The sequence below is a fragment of the Microtus pennsylvanicus genome, chromosome 14 (assembly GCF_037038515.1).
Source record: "Microtus pennsylvanicus isolate mMicPen1 chromosome 14, mMicPen1.hap1, whole genome shotgun sequence".
Lineage (NCBI taxonomy): Eukaryota > Metazoa > Chordata > Mammalia > Rodentia > Cricetidae > Microtus > Microtus pennsylvanicus.
In genome coordinates, this window is record NC_134592.1 from 74,900,561 (window position 1) to 74,916,637 (window position 16,077).

Below are 16,077 nucleotides of genomic sequence, written 5' to 3' on the forward strand. Positions count from 1 at the left end.
TATCCTAGGCTGGCTTCTAATTTGTGATCTTTCTGACTCAGCTTCCCTAGTGCTGAGATCTAAAGGCCTGTGCCACCACACCCGTCTCCATTTTCCTTTTTGTCCTTCAGTTCCTAAATCTTACTGCTTGCCGTTTTGGGGTTCCTTTTAACAGTAGTTGAAATATTGAGGGCAGGGAAAAGGCTAGGTAGAAACATGGCCCTCAATTGTATCTCCACTCAATTCATATTGCTTTAATTGATAAAAAGAAACAGTATTGCATCAAAGAAATGAATATCAAGAGAAGGCCCAATGAGGAGGTTGCTTTGGTGCAGGCATTTCATGGTTACATCAATGGTGCCTTTCATAGGACAGCAGCTGAACAGAAAAATAATTTGGGAATAAGAGTCTTATCTGTGGCCATGGGCATTCCCTAGTATTAGCAATACTTAAAATGACAATTTAGGGTCATAATTTTTCTTTGAGTGTGTTATCATTGCATAGATCAATCATTGTTGGGCAATGGCAAGAGAGAGACTCAGGAATTAACATGCTACCCACATTCACAAGCCTCATACATATCAAAGCCGAGACTCTACGGACCTTCTGCCTCAAATCCAGCTTTGCTGCAACAGACCGAAGTGGAACACTGAACTCACACTTGTTCTACTCACCATGAACACTGCTGATAAGCAAGGGGCCCAGAGCCTGAGTAACCGAACTAAGAAAACCTAGCAGAAGTACTACCCTGAGAAATCTTGGTTATTTAAAATTTGAAAAACCTTCATGAGTGATTTTCAGCTTATTAGTTACTTACTCTGCTTCCTCAAAGAGATTGCCAATGTTTTTCAGTGGTTCTGCTGCTGGGCTCTGGGCCAGGATGTCTTTTATCTCATTGACTTTCTTCTCCACAGAGTCTACGGTCTCCCGGTATGGACCAATCACACCACTGATTTTCAAAGCTTTGGCTTTCTCCAGGAATTTGTGGGTCCTGTTGGTCAGCTCACCAATGATCACATCCCAGAGAGCAAAGCACTGGTGGCAGGGTGTGCAGTCAGGGAAGACCCCTGAGTACCCTCGGGTGCACTTGTCACAGCGTGGACCCTCAACACCCTCCACACAGACACACTGGCCTGTGGCCTGGTCACACTGTGGGGTCTCAATACCCCTGGGATCACAATCACAGGCTGGAAAGGAAACAGAAATGCTAGTTGACATTAAAAGCATCAGTGACAAAAGTAGGCAATTAAAATCCTCAAACTGTTACAGCCTACAGTGGCTTGACTTAGCATACATGACTCAACCCTGATGACTCTTTCTTAATAAGAGTAATGGTAATTTAAAAATCAACAGATACAGCACAAGCATTATAGACATGTTTTATATATATCACACCATTTAATTTTCACACCATCCCTATGGGCTAGGCAAAATACTTATCACCATTTCTCTGAAATGGAAACAAGGTAGAAACACTACATGACCTATTTCAAGACTCACAGCATGGAAAAGACCAAGCCAGGAGTCAACTCTGCGTCTCCAGAGCCCATCTTGGCCTCCATCCCACTTCCGCATCTCTTTAAGTCTGAGCCCCCACCTCCAACAGCAGTATAGACGATTCAGACTACATCCTGATGTGAGTGAGCCCTTTGCTAGAAGCCTTATCCTAAAGAAATAGCACCTGAATAATTAAACTTACCTGCTCACAAAACAAAGCACTGAGTATCAGGCAGTAAACTTGGTCAACAGAAAACTAAAATGAATAAACCTAAAATGAACAATCCCCAGATCACAACTTTCTAAGCACCAGACATTTTGTTTCCCTGCATTTTTTAGGCAATGATTTATCAAACCAGAAGCCACTTAAGCTGTCAATCACTTTAGGTATGATTCCTATACCATTTGTTCTCTACGTTCCTTAAAAATTAAAGAATCTCGCCGGGCGATGGTGGCGCACGCCTTTAATCCCAGCACTCGGGAGGCAGAGACAGGCGGATCTCTGTGAGTTCGAGACCAGCCTGGTCTACAGAGGTAGTTCCAGGACAGGCTCCAAAGCTACAGAGAAACCCTGTCTCGAAAAAAAACAAACAAAAATTAAAGAATCTCATGGTCAGTTTATGAGGTTACCGTCCCTTTGAAGATTAAAAAGAGATTTCAACCAGCTGTGGTAGTACACGCCTTTAATCCCAGCAGGCATAGATATCTGAGTTCCAGGTCAGCCAGGGGAGTTGGATGAGTAGGCAGCATATTAAAGTCACAGGCGTGTAATAGGCCGAACTTTGCTTTAAATCATTTCACTGTGGGATCTTACAGTGGAATGTGTAGAGACCCAAAAAGACCAGGGAAAGGCCTGGCCAAGTCTACGTCTGTCAGTTTTTCAAGTGAATAGGAAGAGTTCAGATAACACTTCTGTTAAGTTTTAAGAACAAGTTTCCCTTTCATTTGGTAATATGCAGCTTTCTCCCAAGCTCCCATCATCTAGTAGAACTGTAAAATGCAACACAAGAAGCAAAGTAACCTAGTGTTTTAAAGGAGCCAGGTAGTTTCTGGATGGGCTGGTGACTCAGTGTAGCTGCTACAACAAAACGTGACTATTTAAGGGACTTTAATTTTGAGTAATTAAAGAAAATGTTTAAATTGCAATATCAAAATAGTCTTCAGTAGAAAGGAAGAGACCAACAGAATATATGACTAGTGTCATCAACAGGTCAACAAGAAGACCGGTTTTGCCATCAAGGCTGCATATCCAGCCCTGGAAAGTCTTTGCTGATGGTAAAGTCGGCAACACAGGTCAGGGAACTATCAGCATAAGAGTATTATAGGTAGGGCTGGAGAGATGACTCAGTGGTTAAGGGCACTGACTGCTCTTCCAGAGGACCTGGATTCAATTCCAGCACCCACAGCAGCTCGCTGCTGTAACTACAGTTCCACTCTCACACAAACAGAACACCAATGCATAGAAAACAAAAATAAACAAAAAATTTAAGAAAGTGTTATTGGTATTTCTGAGAAGTTCAAAGCCAAGGAACAGAAAGTTAACCTGAGAAATTGCCAGAAATACTACCAAACACACCTGTTAAGTGATGACTATATTGAAAAAGTTGAAATTACAGACCCTAGTTTCATTAAGATTTTTTGTTTCTGAACAGTTAACTGTTTTCCCCATAAACAGAGTTCAACTATGCCTTTAGAAGTTGGCTGGCACTCTCTCAACACAGCTAGAGATGCACGTGGGCCACCTCCATTCCTCTATATAGGAAATAATATGTGCTGCCCCTTTGAATTTTCAGACTATGAGACTACCCCATGTAGGATACTGGGGAACCATAGGTGGCATGCTCATTGCTCACAGAGGAGTTTCCAGGTTACCTGAAAGATTTGCCAGTCTGGGTACCTTTGAGGCCCTTTAATAAGAACTACATACTGAGTATGATATTCAGGAGAAGAGCTGAGCTCCAGGGTACTGGAGAGAGATTGCATTAGGTAAGTGCTTGGTGTATAAACACAGGGCCTAACTTTGATCCCTAGTACCCACATTAAAACGTCAAAGAGTGATGGCTTATAACTCAGCCCTTGGGAGATAGCTCCTAGAGACTGATGGCCAGCTAGCTGAGCCCAGTTGGTGAGCTCCAGGCCAATGAGAAATCCTGTCTCAAAAAACAAGGTGGACAGCTCCTAAGGAAAGGCAGAGAAGGTTGTCTCTTTGCACGTGCACACACATATGTGTGCTCTCTCTTGCTCACTCTGTCTCTCTCCAGAGTAAAAAATCTAGATATTATAGAAGCTTGGAAACTTACCCGTGATGTCTGCCATAACAAATACAAAGAACTCTATGACAAACTGGACGTCTCTTATCACTTAGATAGAGATAGGGAATCCCTTTATCCAGATAGGATGAATGAAGTAAAGAAATTTGAAGATGAAGGATTCATGGAAGGAGATGATGAATGAAAGACAGACTGTCTCTGGTTAATTAATCATAGTGGGTTTTACCTGTGATACATCTGACCTGGCTGCTAAAAAGAAAGAAGAAAGAAAGAAAGAAAGAAAGAAAGAAAGAAAGAAAGAAAGAAAGAAGAAAGAAAGAGAGAGAAAGAAAGAGCCTATTTGAGGGACAAACAGATATGGTCTTCTAAGTGGTAGACAGTAGATGTGTTCACTTCTGGGTAGGACCTGCTATACTGTTCAAATGATTGCTTGGAATAACCCTTAAAATAACTCTATATTGTTTGATCTGGTGTGGTACTAGGGGATGGAACAGTTTAAAACATATTTATGTGAATTTGTGTAAGGATTACAGTGGTCTATGGTCTTGATTGCGGCAGGATGTAAGCTGCTCAGACATCTGCTGCCTGTGGTTATTTCAAATATGCTGACCTTGCCCATATCCAGTTAACAACTATATCTCCTTTGACAAAATGTGGGCCATAAAGGCAACACAGATGCCTTCACTGGAACTAGATCCATTGCATACCTGTCACTGCTGAAGAACTATCACAAAGTTATTCTTCCCTGTTTTCTGTGAGTATGTTTATAGCTGGCAACTACTTTTACAGCATTCTGACAGCTGCTGTCACGGGCAGAAAGACTGCCATGCTGGGAATGTGCTCTAAGTGAATACGAGGTGGATGTTACTTCTGACAGCTGCTGTCACGGGCAGAAAGACGACCATGCTGGGAATGTGCTCTAAGTGAATACGAGGTGGATGTCACTTCTGACAGCTGCTGCCGCGGGCAGAAAGACGACCATGCTGGGAATGTGCTCTAAGTGAATACGAGGTGGATGTTACTTCTGACAGCTGCTGTCATGGCTAAGGATTCAATACCTGGGAATAAAAGCTGCCCAAAGGATGTAATTTTTACATTTCAACAGTCTGGGTTTTTGTTATTGCTGTTTTAACCAAACTGGCCATTATATATAGGTATATATGTATGTGTGTGTGGTGTGTGTATGTGTATGTATGTATGTATATATGCAAAAAGTGTTAATCATGTGTATTTTAAAAACTAGTAAAGAAAATATCATCAGCAACAATGACAAAAACCTAACTCCATTATTATCTGTGTATATATGCTGTTCTGTTACTAAGGCTGTTATTTTTTTTAATATTTATTTATTTATTTGTTATATATACAATATTCTGCCTGTGTGTATGTCTGCAGGCCAGAAGAGCGCACCAGACCTCATTACAGATGGTTGTAAGCCACCATGTGGTTGCCGGGAATGGAACTCAGGACCTTTGGAAGAGCAGGCAATGCTCTTATCCACTGAGCCATCTCTCCAGCCCTGTTATTTTTTTTTAAATCATGATTTCTAAGAGGTAGATCCACAAACAATACTGCACAGACTTAAAAACCACTAAAAACACTAACCAACTTCTCTGACAATGGGAATTCACCTATGTACCTATTTCTTGGACATGTAAGGTTCCTGCTTCCTTATAGCCTCCTCTTTCTGCTCATTGAACAGAATCCACTTTCATTAACTTGACATTAAAGCATCTCACTACCTGGTGAAACCAAACCTTCCCAGAACTCAAGTTAAAATCATTTCTTGAGGGTCCTTCTCATAGGCATGTTGTGACATGATGTCTGTGTTGTCTTCTAGCTAGGATAGTCATTTCCTCTCTTTCAACACCAGCTGCTGGCAAGAGCACCAGACTTGCGGCAAGAGCAAGGACCCTGGGCTCCACAGGCCTGCTTGTGGTCCTGGTTCTGCCCTCATTAGAGGTATGGCTCTGGGCAAGCCACTTAACCTCTGAGCCTGAGATCCATCAGCTCTAACAGAGGCTATATTCATCTGCATAGGTTATTTGTTGTATCCACATAATTAAGAAGGGGTGTATACTATACCTAAAAAGTGCTCAGTACTAAAATAGTTCTTTGAAAATTTATATACCCCATTTTCCCCAAATAGTCCATTAAGAGCCTTCAGGTTAGGCAAGAGCACCTTTTGAGATAAGACCTCATGGTGCCCAGGCTGAGTTTAAACTCATTATGTAGTGAAGAATGGCTCTGAATTATTTACCTCCCACAAGGGCTAGGATTACAGGTGTATCCTGTCAGGCCTACCTACTCACTTTTCACTGTGCATCTACTATGACTGTTCCCTTTCTGATTTTGAACATAGAAATGATGCAACTTGAGAATCAAGTAGTGGGTATCTGCTGCCCCCACTTCCTACCACATCCTACCCCTGGCTTTGCCCATAAGCATCACCACAGCCTTTGCTACAAGTTAAAGATTTGCTGACAGTTTGCATGGAAGTTACCATTTCACTAAAAACCAACAGCTACAGGGACGACCATGAGTTTAATCCCCAGAAGTAACAAGATAGGAGAGAACTGAGCCCTGTAAGTTGTCTATTGACCTCCTTATGTGTGCCATGGCAGTCTCCAAATATTAAAAAAAAAACTATTCTTGATAGCAAGGACATCTTAATACTTTCATTCTTTTATATGCAGTTTTCATCTTTCTGACATTCCAATCCCTTTCTTTTTTCTGACCTTGGTAACAAAGCTTCAAGTCTGTAATGAAAGTTGAAGGACAACTGATTCCAGCTCCCATCATTCCTGGAGTCCACAAGCTTTTAAATGAAGACTAAAAGAGTAAACATGTTAGGTTTTGCTGGCCATTCTGCCTGTCTGTACTATTAAGTCTGGCATTGGAGCACAAAAGAGCTACAGAAAGTTATCAAGAAATGAATGCAAAGCTTTACAGGGTAAATAAATCTGGGTTAGTTGCTGTGCTGTCTACAGCATGCTCACCTATCAAGTGTAGCCCAACTCGGGGGTACATGTGTTCTGTCATTAGGATTATACCAGGCAAACCTTCTTCATAACTGAAATTATGGTTCTCTAAAAGCTCAAACATAGTCTTATTTCCTGAGTCACAATGGAAGTGAAGATAGGCTGGATTTGGTGGTGTGTACTTACAACTCTAGCACTTGGGAAGTCAAAACAGAGAATTAGGAGTTCAAGGCCAGCCTATCTCAAAGAGTAGAGGGTGCAGGGAGGGGAGTAATTGTGGAAAAATGAATATGTAGGCAAGGAATGTATGGTATTTCCTTCTCTTTTTTTTTTATGGTCTTGAGGAATGGAAATTAGGTCTTCCCACACAGGGGGTGAACACTGTAACACAGAGTTTCCCAGCCCACCACCCAGAGCCCACACCTATGCCCTGACATTGCAGTTTCACTGATTAGAAAGCCACTGCCTTTTAGGAACCTGTGGCCTTACAAGGGCACTGCAATCCTCCGTTTGCCGTCTGTGAATGGACAGAAAGATTCCTCCTGTGACCTCGACCCTTGTGGGGTACAGAACAAAGCTTCAGGCTGTACATTGAACTAGCACGTTCAGCCCTGGATAGATGTCTTTCCATTCCAGCACAGTGGTGGGCTTGTTCAGACTTGGCACAATAGGCCAAGAGCCCCAAGCTGCCTGAACAATTGGAACATTCAACCATTTGTATGCCAGAGGCTCCAATCATTTGCTTTTCACATAACTACATTTTTTTTCCCATAAGGAGATGACTTAACTATGACCTAAGTCCTTCTACAAGCAGTTTCTGGATGGGAGCAAAAAGTCCAAATTTGTGCCCTCCAACAAACTGTTTCAACTGAGAATAGATTGGAAATTCACTATGAAATACCAGAAGAGTGTGGTCTTTAATATCTGATGCTCTATGGGGTCCTCCCATTGTCAGTGCATTCCAGTATCAAGATCCCTGAGCTGTGTCTCACTCCACACTGCTGCCCCTGCCCTCAGCCAACACGAAGTCTTGTCACCCAGGCCACCCCCAGCTCCAGGGCTGGCAATGAACCCTATTCTCCAACCCTGGTAGTTCCAGGTTTCTCTCTTGGGGCTTTGTAAATTCTGAGTCTTTGTCAGAGTCTCAGATTCTTGTTTAGGGGCCTGCCTGAATCGGGGCTAGAGTCCTATACATTTCTTTTGGCTCCTGAATACCAAGAGCCTGCTTAGTTCTCCCTTTCTACAACCCCCACTTCCCCATCTCAGAGACTGTGGAAAGACAATGTAGAGTGTTATGTTAAAAAACACAATGATGAACAAACTGCCAGTGTGAACGACTAGGTCAAGCACCCTAGACTTTGACATTTTAGGAGATGGAACTTCCTGGTTCCATCTCAAATAGAGAAGGTTGGAATGATGGCATGATTTGGGAGGAAGCAAGGAAAAACAGAATTTGTATATCCAGGTCCTATCAGTCTCTCTTAGGGTGTTTTTTCCTTGAGCCCACATCCAGAAACTGTATTTCCAAGGGGCTTGAAAACAACTTTTTAGTGGTTGAGCTAAAGGGATCTAAGAGTGACAAATGTGGAAAGATGATTTACTTTTAAAAGTAAACTCTATGTGTATTCTATGAAAACTATGTATGTTTTTATATAATAAGAGATAGAGAACAAGAAAGATCAATACCATACAGAGAGAGGTACATGTGGCACTGCTTGAACTTAATCAGGCAGTGGCCCCATCAATGTGCTCTTTGCATGGGGTCACTCCATTTGCCTGCCGTCCTGCTGCCCTTGAGCCACTGGGACCAAGCCAGCATAATAATCTTTGTAGTGTCTTTACAGCAAGTCTGTTATCTTAAGGAGAAAAAGGAAATACAAAGGGAAGAGCAGACAGAGCGGGTATGCCCAGTGATGCGTTACAGTGATGCTTTCAGGACCTTCTAATGAAAGCAAGAAAGTCAAACCTTACAAGGAAACAACATGTGGTGTTAGAGAACTATGAATAGGAATGTACTTATTTATGAACAAAAGAACATCATCCCTGTGCGAAACAAACCATTACCTAAAATGTCTATATAAACCTGCCAGCAAACCTCACCTCACTGAAAAATCAGATGCAATTTGTTCAGGTCTGGACCACTATTTCACCCTCCTATTCAAAGGCATGAAGTCTAGGTCTCTAGCATCTATAGGAGATACTGAAGAACTAGCTACTCCTTGAAGAGCTATTTCTTGTTATCATTGTACTCCAAAGAGGAAAAGGACATTTTTACATTTTGAGTTATACAAGGACCTACAAGAAAAATACATCAAGAAGCATGTAAGATAGTTAACTATACCCAAAAATATGCTTAAAACATAGGGAAGGAAAAGTTGAGAACAGATGGATGACAGGTTAAACAGCTTATAAATAAATAAATAATATTTTTTTTAAGGTCTGAAAAATAACTTGCCTGGTTAAAACAATGGTATGATATAAAAATTAAGCAATCCTTCTGACTCATGGAGTTATAATAAGTGGGATTTTTGTTTGTTTTTGCTCTTTGAGATAGGTTCTTATTATGCTGACCAGCCTGGCCCAGAACTTTTGCTATTCCTGCTTCAGACTCAAGTGTTAGCATTTACAGGCTGAGCTACCACACTCGGCAGTAAGTTCTATTAAGAACTCTCTGCCTGAGTGAGAATCTGGGTTTGAATCACATTGAAAAGACTTGGAACTCCAACCATATTCACTTAACTCAGGGTTCTCTATCACCCCCTTCTAATCTCACTGGTGGGCGCTGTATTAGCAGCCTGTTTCAGAGTCTGCTTGAGTCTTGGAATTGACTGGCTTACTGGAGTAACCACATCTATGCAAGCACGATTAAGGGAGCTGTCCACAGAATACTGCTCAGAGAAGGAAACAGATCAGTTTGTTGGCAAGCATGGCTCATGTAGCCTCACTTCGCTGAGACTGTGTATACTGTAGGGTGTGCACGTGTCCTTGCCTGTTTGTGTACCAAGACAGATGACACTCCCCTTGGTGTGGGGCTGAAGAAATGAGCACATCGTCCATTAAGGCTAGATTAGTTCTTTCAAAAAAAAAAAAAAAGCACAAACTTATGTCATTTTGACTACACTTTAGAGTTTACCAAAGGCCCTTGCAGACCTAAGATCCCCATCCTCCAACCAATCAAAGAATCAGCTTGGGGCTTGGCCTCACCTCGGCATTCCACATCAGGGTCTCCCCAGAAGAGCTCCTGGCACTCGCTGCAGGTACGGCCTCCAAAGCCCGGCATGCACTGGCACTGCCCGGTGAACTGCAGTCCAAACAGAAGACCTGTCAGGTGGTTTCAGTGAAGAAGCTAGTTGTAACCTGTCCCAACCCAATTAAGTGGCAGAAGTGGAACTGGACATCTGTAGTGCAGACCGGGGAGAAGATGTCTCACCAGCTTCCTAGCTGCTCTCTTGTAAGGGGCTTGGAAAGGTTTCTAGCATGGGAGGATTTCAGCATCTTCACTCTTTCCATAGATTGACACCAATCCTAGACCCCCTCTTGCTCATCTAACTCTGGGGTGTTTCAGTTTTAGCCTATGCCAGCAAGTGCTATGCTGCGGATGGCTCTGTATTTCCTCGCAAGCCGAATCAACTATGGAAACTGATTTGAGGGCCAGACAAGGGAAGGAATGATATGTGAGCCTGCCTCCATGACTGCACACTATACTGAATGCTATAGATGGGTTAAATGAGGACCTTGTGTACAATCACATTGTCTCAGTCAAGGAGGATAAGCAGAGACCGACAGACAGTATATATCCGCATACCAAGCTGGGTGCTATATGTTGGCCTTCCTCCATATGGGGCAAAGTCAGCTGATGGGCATCTCAGAGGCCTCACCCCTAGTCACAGTCCCTCACCTCATTGCAGGATGGCCCAAAGGAATGCGCAGCATTGCAATCGCATGGCTCACAGCCGGTCCCACTGGCCAGCTGCCAGGTATTGGGTGCACACTGATCGCAGTTCTGACCGATCACATTGGGAAGGCATGAGCATTGACCAGTGGCTTTGTCACAGTGGCAGTCAGAGCCATTACAGTGCTCCTTCACGGTGCCCAGGGAATTGCAGACACACTCTGAAATAGAGCAGCATGATCAAATGTACATCTGATCACATTCACAGCATACAGAGGTTAGTTCCATCTAAACAGCTAAGCTTTGCTCTCTCAAAATCTCAATGTTGACATTCAAGAAAAAACTAAAAGTAATCTTTACAAAAACCACACACACAAACCTGAACTTAGCATCCTATAGAAGTTCTCATGATAACTATGCATTTGAAACTTCCCAGGCAGGTGACAGACAAGTCCACACAAATGTAATGACAGATTTTTACTTGCCTAGGAATATTTTCATGATACATAGATTCAAAAGATTCAAAATTTGAAAGATTTCAAACTTTAAAAATTTAATTGGAAATTATAAAAATACACCAGTGGGAACTGAGACACTAAGTGATTTCAAACTCTGGGCAGGAAGCAGCCACAGCATATGTCAGAAGCAGCAGGTACAAGCCCTGTAAACTAAAAAGATTTTAAGGAATCCAGCCCTGCGGGTCCCCAACATTCCACTTATTTATAAACAAAAACAATGCCTGTGTGCTTTGCAGCCAGAAAGCCTGGCTGATCTCCTGACAAGAAAGATAATCAGGTCTGAATGATTTACCTGCTGTTACTTCTTTCTCTGCCTTAGGCGATAGGCCTACTCAGAAAGGTGTAGCCCACCCACAGTGGTAATTTAGGTCTCTAAGACCCACCCAATCAGCAAGTTCATGGAAAGACCACACCACCACGCACTCTACTGCATGGTATTCATCTTGATGACAGCCACAACTTCCCCTGGCACACAGCCACATCTTGAGATTTGTCTTGCCAAAGAATAAAGATTTACAGATGGGAAAAAAATCCAGTCTCATCTTACATTTGTTGATTATGAAATTTTGCCTCACTGAACCAGCGTTTCTCCCTGTGAAATAAGCGCCCCAACAGCAAAATCCTGATTTAAAAAAAGGGGGTTGTTGTGGTGGTGGAGATCCCTGTAGTGGGCACGTTGTATGAATCTTACTTCTACAGTCCTGCCGAAGAGCGTCACCGTAGTATCCATGCTCGCAGAGCTGGCAATGGTCCCCTTCTGTGTGGTACAGGCACTTGAGGCACCTTCCTGTCTCCTTGTCACAAGCTTCTGCATCGGTAGTATCAATGTTGTGGTGACACTGACAAGGCTGACATGACCCCCCAAAATCTGAGGGATTGCCGAAAAACCCAGAGGCACACTCATCACATCTGGGGCCTATTGGAAAATAAAACCAAGCACAATATTCAGTTTACCCTATCTAAAATCACACTCATAAGTCCACTGGCATTCCCAGCCTGGGGACCAAACAAGCAATCACTCATTAGTATCACTATATAATTTACCAAGTCTATGATCTCAAAGAGAAGGAACAGACTTCTAGCTGTGAAGGAAAAGTATTCTGTGCTCCCCAACACTGCTAAAGCAGGCTTAGATGCCACAGCATGGTGGCTGGAGAAGGCAAGGAGCTAAGCAGAAATGAGACCATGAAAGTGTAGTTGGGTGTTAAAAATCCTAACCCAAGCATTAGCTAGAAATAATCAGTGATCCCCATGAAGAGCCAAGAAAATAAGTTCCTCCTTGGTGGCCCCATTTCTTAAGAAATCACATGCATGAAATACTTCTTGGGCTGTGCATGAGCCTATCCAGAAGTTGGTCAGCAGCTTAATGGCTGGAATAAACAACTTCCAACACACGCATGCACACACACACACACGCATGCACACACACACACACACGCATGCACACACACACAGAGACGCACGAACGCACACACACACACACATGCATGCACACACACACACGCATGCACACACACACACACACATGCATGCACATACACACACAGAGACGCACGAACGCACACATGCACACACATGCATGCACACACACGCATGCACACACATGCATGCACACACACATACACACACACGCACACACGCACGCACGCACAGGCATGCACACACACATACACACACACGCGCACACACACACGGCTAGCTTCACTCAGCAAGGACCAATCCTGCTCTGTGATGTATCTCCTGACGATCTTTTTTTAGCCTGCCCTAGGGCCACCACAAGGCTTCCAAACACTCACTACAGGTTAAGTTACGGGAAGAAAAAACTAAAAAGTAAATTATTAATCTTTATTGTACTTAAAACTGAGAAAGTATTCCTAAGAATTGTCATGTATTCAAATGGTGGCGATCCTGTTGCTTTAACTCCATTATCCTGCACACCAAATCAGCTCTGCCCCATATGCTCCTGAATCCCTTAAGTTTTAATGAAGGACTGTAAAGGTGAACTTTACTGCTTCAGCCTTCATCTTTTTCTCACTAATAATGAACTCAGACGCGTCTTCTCCCATCGCCTTTGTGTGTATGACTTACCAATGTAACCAGGATCACAGACACATGCAAGCTGGAAAGTAATGGGGTCCTGATAACAGCTCCTGGCAAACTGGCGTCCACTGTCAGGACCATCTGGGCAAGGGCAAGGGCGGCAGTGGTCTCCGGACCCAATGATGGGATCACCATAGTAACCAGCCAGGCACCTGTGGTGGGTGCAGAAGACACTGAGCCCTGACCCAGTCATAAGAACAGGTTTGGAAACTGTATCCTGTTTGAGGACATGATTCCTCATTTTTCCTATTCCAAGGAACTTTTTAGAGCAGCAACAGACATTCTTAACTTTTAGTTAAAATCCCATGAAGGACTTTGTTTAAACAGGTTGCTGGGCTCCTGAACCAAATATTTTGATTAACAAGGTTCCTGGTGGTGCTGAAGCTGGCTGATATGGAGAACACTTGCAAGATAATGTATTTAGGATGATACCCTTGGATGATCGTGATGATCTTCACTAACTGTTACTCAGAGAAATAGTTTCCAATGTGGACCTCACTGTCCATGGACTGCCTACCTGCCCTGGACACTTGGCTTTACATTCTCTTTGCCTTAGGGAGTCAGTCTGCATGGCTTATTCTTCTTAGCCTGTATGTGAGTATGGAGGATGGGGTGAGGATGGGGGTGCTAGAGGAGATACAGTTAGCAAGACAATCATGGTCATGGGGCTAAGCCATCCTGAAATCCAGCTTTCACCCAACAGCACTGATAGGGATGCTTTACAGCTGTGACCCCTGAGTCCATCTCTTATGTGGTTCCAAACGTGGGCAAGAAAGAGGGGTGTTCCTAGCTTTCAAACCCATCACATCCAGAATTTTTAAGACTGGAGATCTGTGAGGGCTGAATGCTTTGCAAATGCTTGTACACCTAGATACAGAGCCTCATTTTGACTCAGCCTCCCAACTTTGAGCAAGGAAGATTGCTGACCTCAAAGTAAATGTTAACTAGGGTGCTTTTTACTTCCCATATAACACAAAGGCTTGAACCTGGCTATCACACATACAGAAGTTCTTATTCATTCTCCCACAGTTTTAAAGCAATTAGCAGAGCTGGGCCTGCAGTTCACCTTCAAGGGTTTCTACTTCAGTGCGTTGTCCATGCTTTTTTTAAATTTATTTTATTTTTCCATTCAAAAATTTACACTTCTTCCCTTCCTCCCATTCCCCTCTAGCTCCCCCATTTACCCTCCTCCCTCCCCCTCCCTCCTTAAGAAAAGGCAGGGGATAAAGAAAGTGTGGAATATATACACATTAGAGTACTACTCAGTGGTAAAAAACATCTGCTAACTGGAGAATAGTTTTACTTTGTATATTTAATGTCTCCAGGAAACTGGGTGCATACAATGTTTTGATTTTTTTTTTTTTTTTTTTTGGTTTTTCGAGGCAGGGTTTCTATGTGGTTTTGGAGCCTGTCCTGGAACTAGCTCTTGTAGACCAGGCTGGTCTCGAACTCACAGAGATCCGCCTGCCTCTGCCTCCCGAGTGCTGGGATTAAAGGCGTGCGCCACCACCGCCCGGCTCATACAATGTTTTGAATAACAAAGCGATATGAAGTGAGTAGTCCCACTTGGATGAGGCTTCTGCTTTGACCCAAACTAGAGAAGAATATTTCTCAACTCTTATCCAAGCCAGAAAGTGTCAAGTGGGAGTTTCTTCCATCCAAGGCTGACTCGCCAGACCACTCGCAAAGAGCAGACTTCAGGTGGTTGTGATCACCACAGCTCTAGCACCAAAGCAGTGCGTGGCACAAACCAGGTGTAAGCTGTACTTGTGCTAGATAAACGAGTGAGCTGTTAGAAAATGCTGGGATGACCAAAAATGAAAGAACCATTTGGAGCCTACAAGAGATTAATTCTGTCGTTTGTCCAAGATAATATTTACTTAGCCAAAGATGGTGTCATTTTCTTTTTTTGAGACAAAGCCTCATTATGTAGCCCAGGCTAGCCTTAGACTCCTGGTCCTCTTACTTCTGCCCCACAAGAAATGGGATTATAGGTGTTCCAGTCTCCATGCCCAATGTATTATCTTTACTTTCAGGAGGTGGTGCCCACATACCTTTCACAGTTGTGGCCAGTGGTATAGTCCTGACAGCTCAGACATTCCCCTGTCACCGTGTCACAGTCTTCAGCATGACCGTTACATTGGCATGGCTGGCAGCTGGGAAAGCCCCAATAACCAGGGAGACATTGGTCACACTGCCGAGCATATATGCCCTGGAAACAGTGGCACTGGCCCGTGACAGCATCGCAGAAAGCATTCACAGATCCTTGCAGACTGCAGTCACAAGCTGCAGACAAGGCAAACAAAGAACGCATTAAATAGACAGACATGCCTTCACATGTGCACAGCCCTGATCCATAGTGATCACAGTGATCAGGCTCAGAGCTGAGCATTGCTCTCGGAAGTCAGGGAATCCCCAAGGACCATCCCAGAATTCATTACAAAGTCTGTGATACACCTACGTTTGCATCCATTGGGGCCGAAGCCAAAGGTGCCTGGTGCACACCTGTTGCATGTTCTTCCAACCACATTAGGCCGGCACTGACACTGACCTCCGTTGGGGTCACACACAGAGCTTAGAGAACCCTGAGGGTCACATTCACAAGCTGCAGGAAAAAGAGCAATGGTTAGGCTGATGACGGGAGCAGAATGTCACACCTATCTCTCCCTGAATACTCCCCGACCCCTTTTCTACTCTAGTTCTGAAAATTCCAGTTTAAAAACTTCATCCTGTGCTGACTGGGAGGGAACAAGTCAGCTGCCCTGGCAGATCAAAGCAGGTTTCGTAGGCAGGAGGTCATTAAGAGCTCAAATATCTGACAGTATTAAACCTCTGTGATC

At 43.5% G+C, this 16,077-nt stretch overlaps 1 protein-coding gene across 3 annotated transcripts in view; it reads right to left on the minus strand.

Annotated features, from left to right (window-relative positions):
* Nucleotides 1-16,077, minus strand: part of Lamb1 (laminin subunit beta 1) — a 66,692-nt gene that overhangs the window by 12,882 nt on the left and 37,733 nt on the right. For all 3 annotated transcript variants that reach the window (XM_075948867.1, XM_075948865.1, XM_075948866.1), the window contains 7 exons: nucleotides 15,699-15,842; nucleotides 15,292-15,523; nucleotides 13,226-13,389; nucleotides 11,829-12,053; nucleotides 10,626-10,840; nucleotides 9,932-10,028; nucleotides 797-1,166 (listed from right to left, as the gene is read on the minus strand). In XM_075948867.1, coding sequence (XP_075804982.1) covers nucleotides 797-1,166; nucleotides 9,932-10,028; nucleotides 10,626-10,840; nucleotides 11,829-12,053; nucleotides 13,226-13,389; nucleotides 15,292-15,523; nucleotides 15,699-15,842 — 1,447 coding nt within the window. The remainder of the gene's footprint in view (nucleotides 1-796; nucleotides 1,167-9,931; nucleotides 10,029-10,625; nucleotides 10,841-11,828; nucleotides 12,054-13,225; nucleotides 13,390-15,291; nucleotides 15,524-15,698; nucleotides 15,843-16,077) is intronic.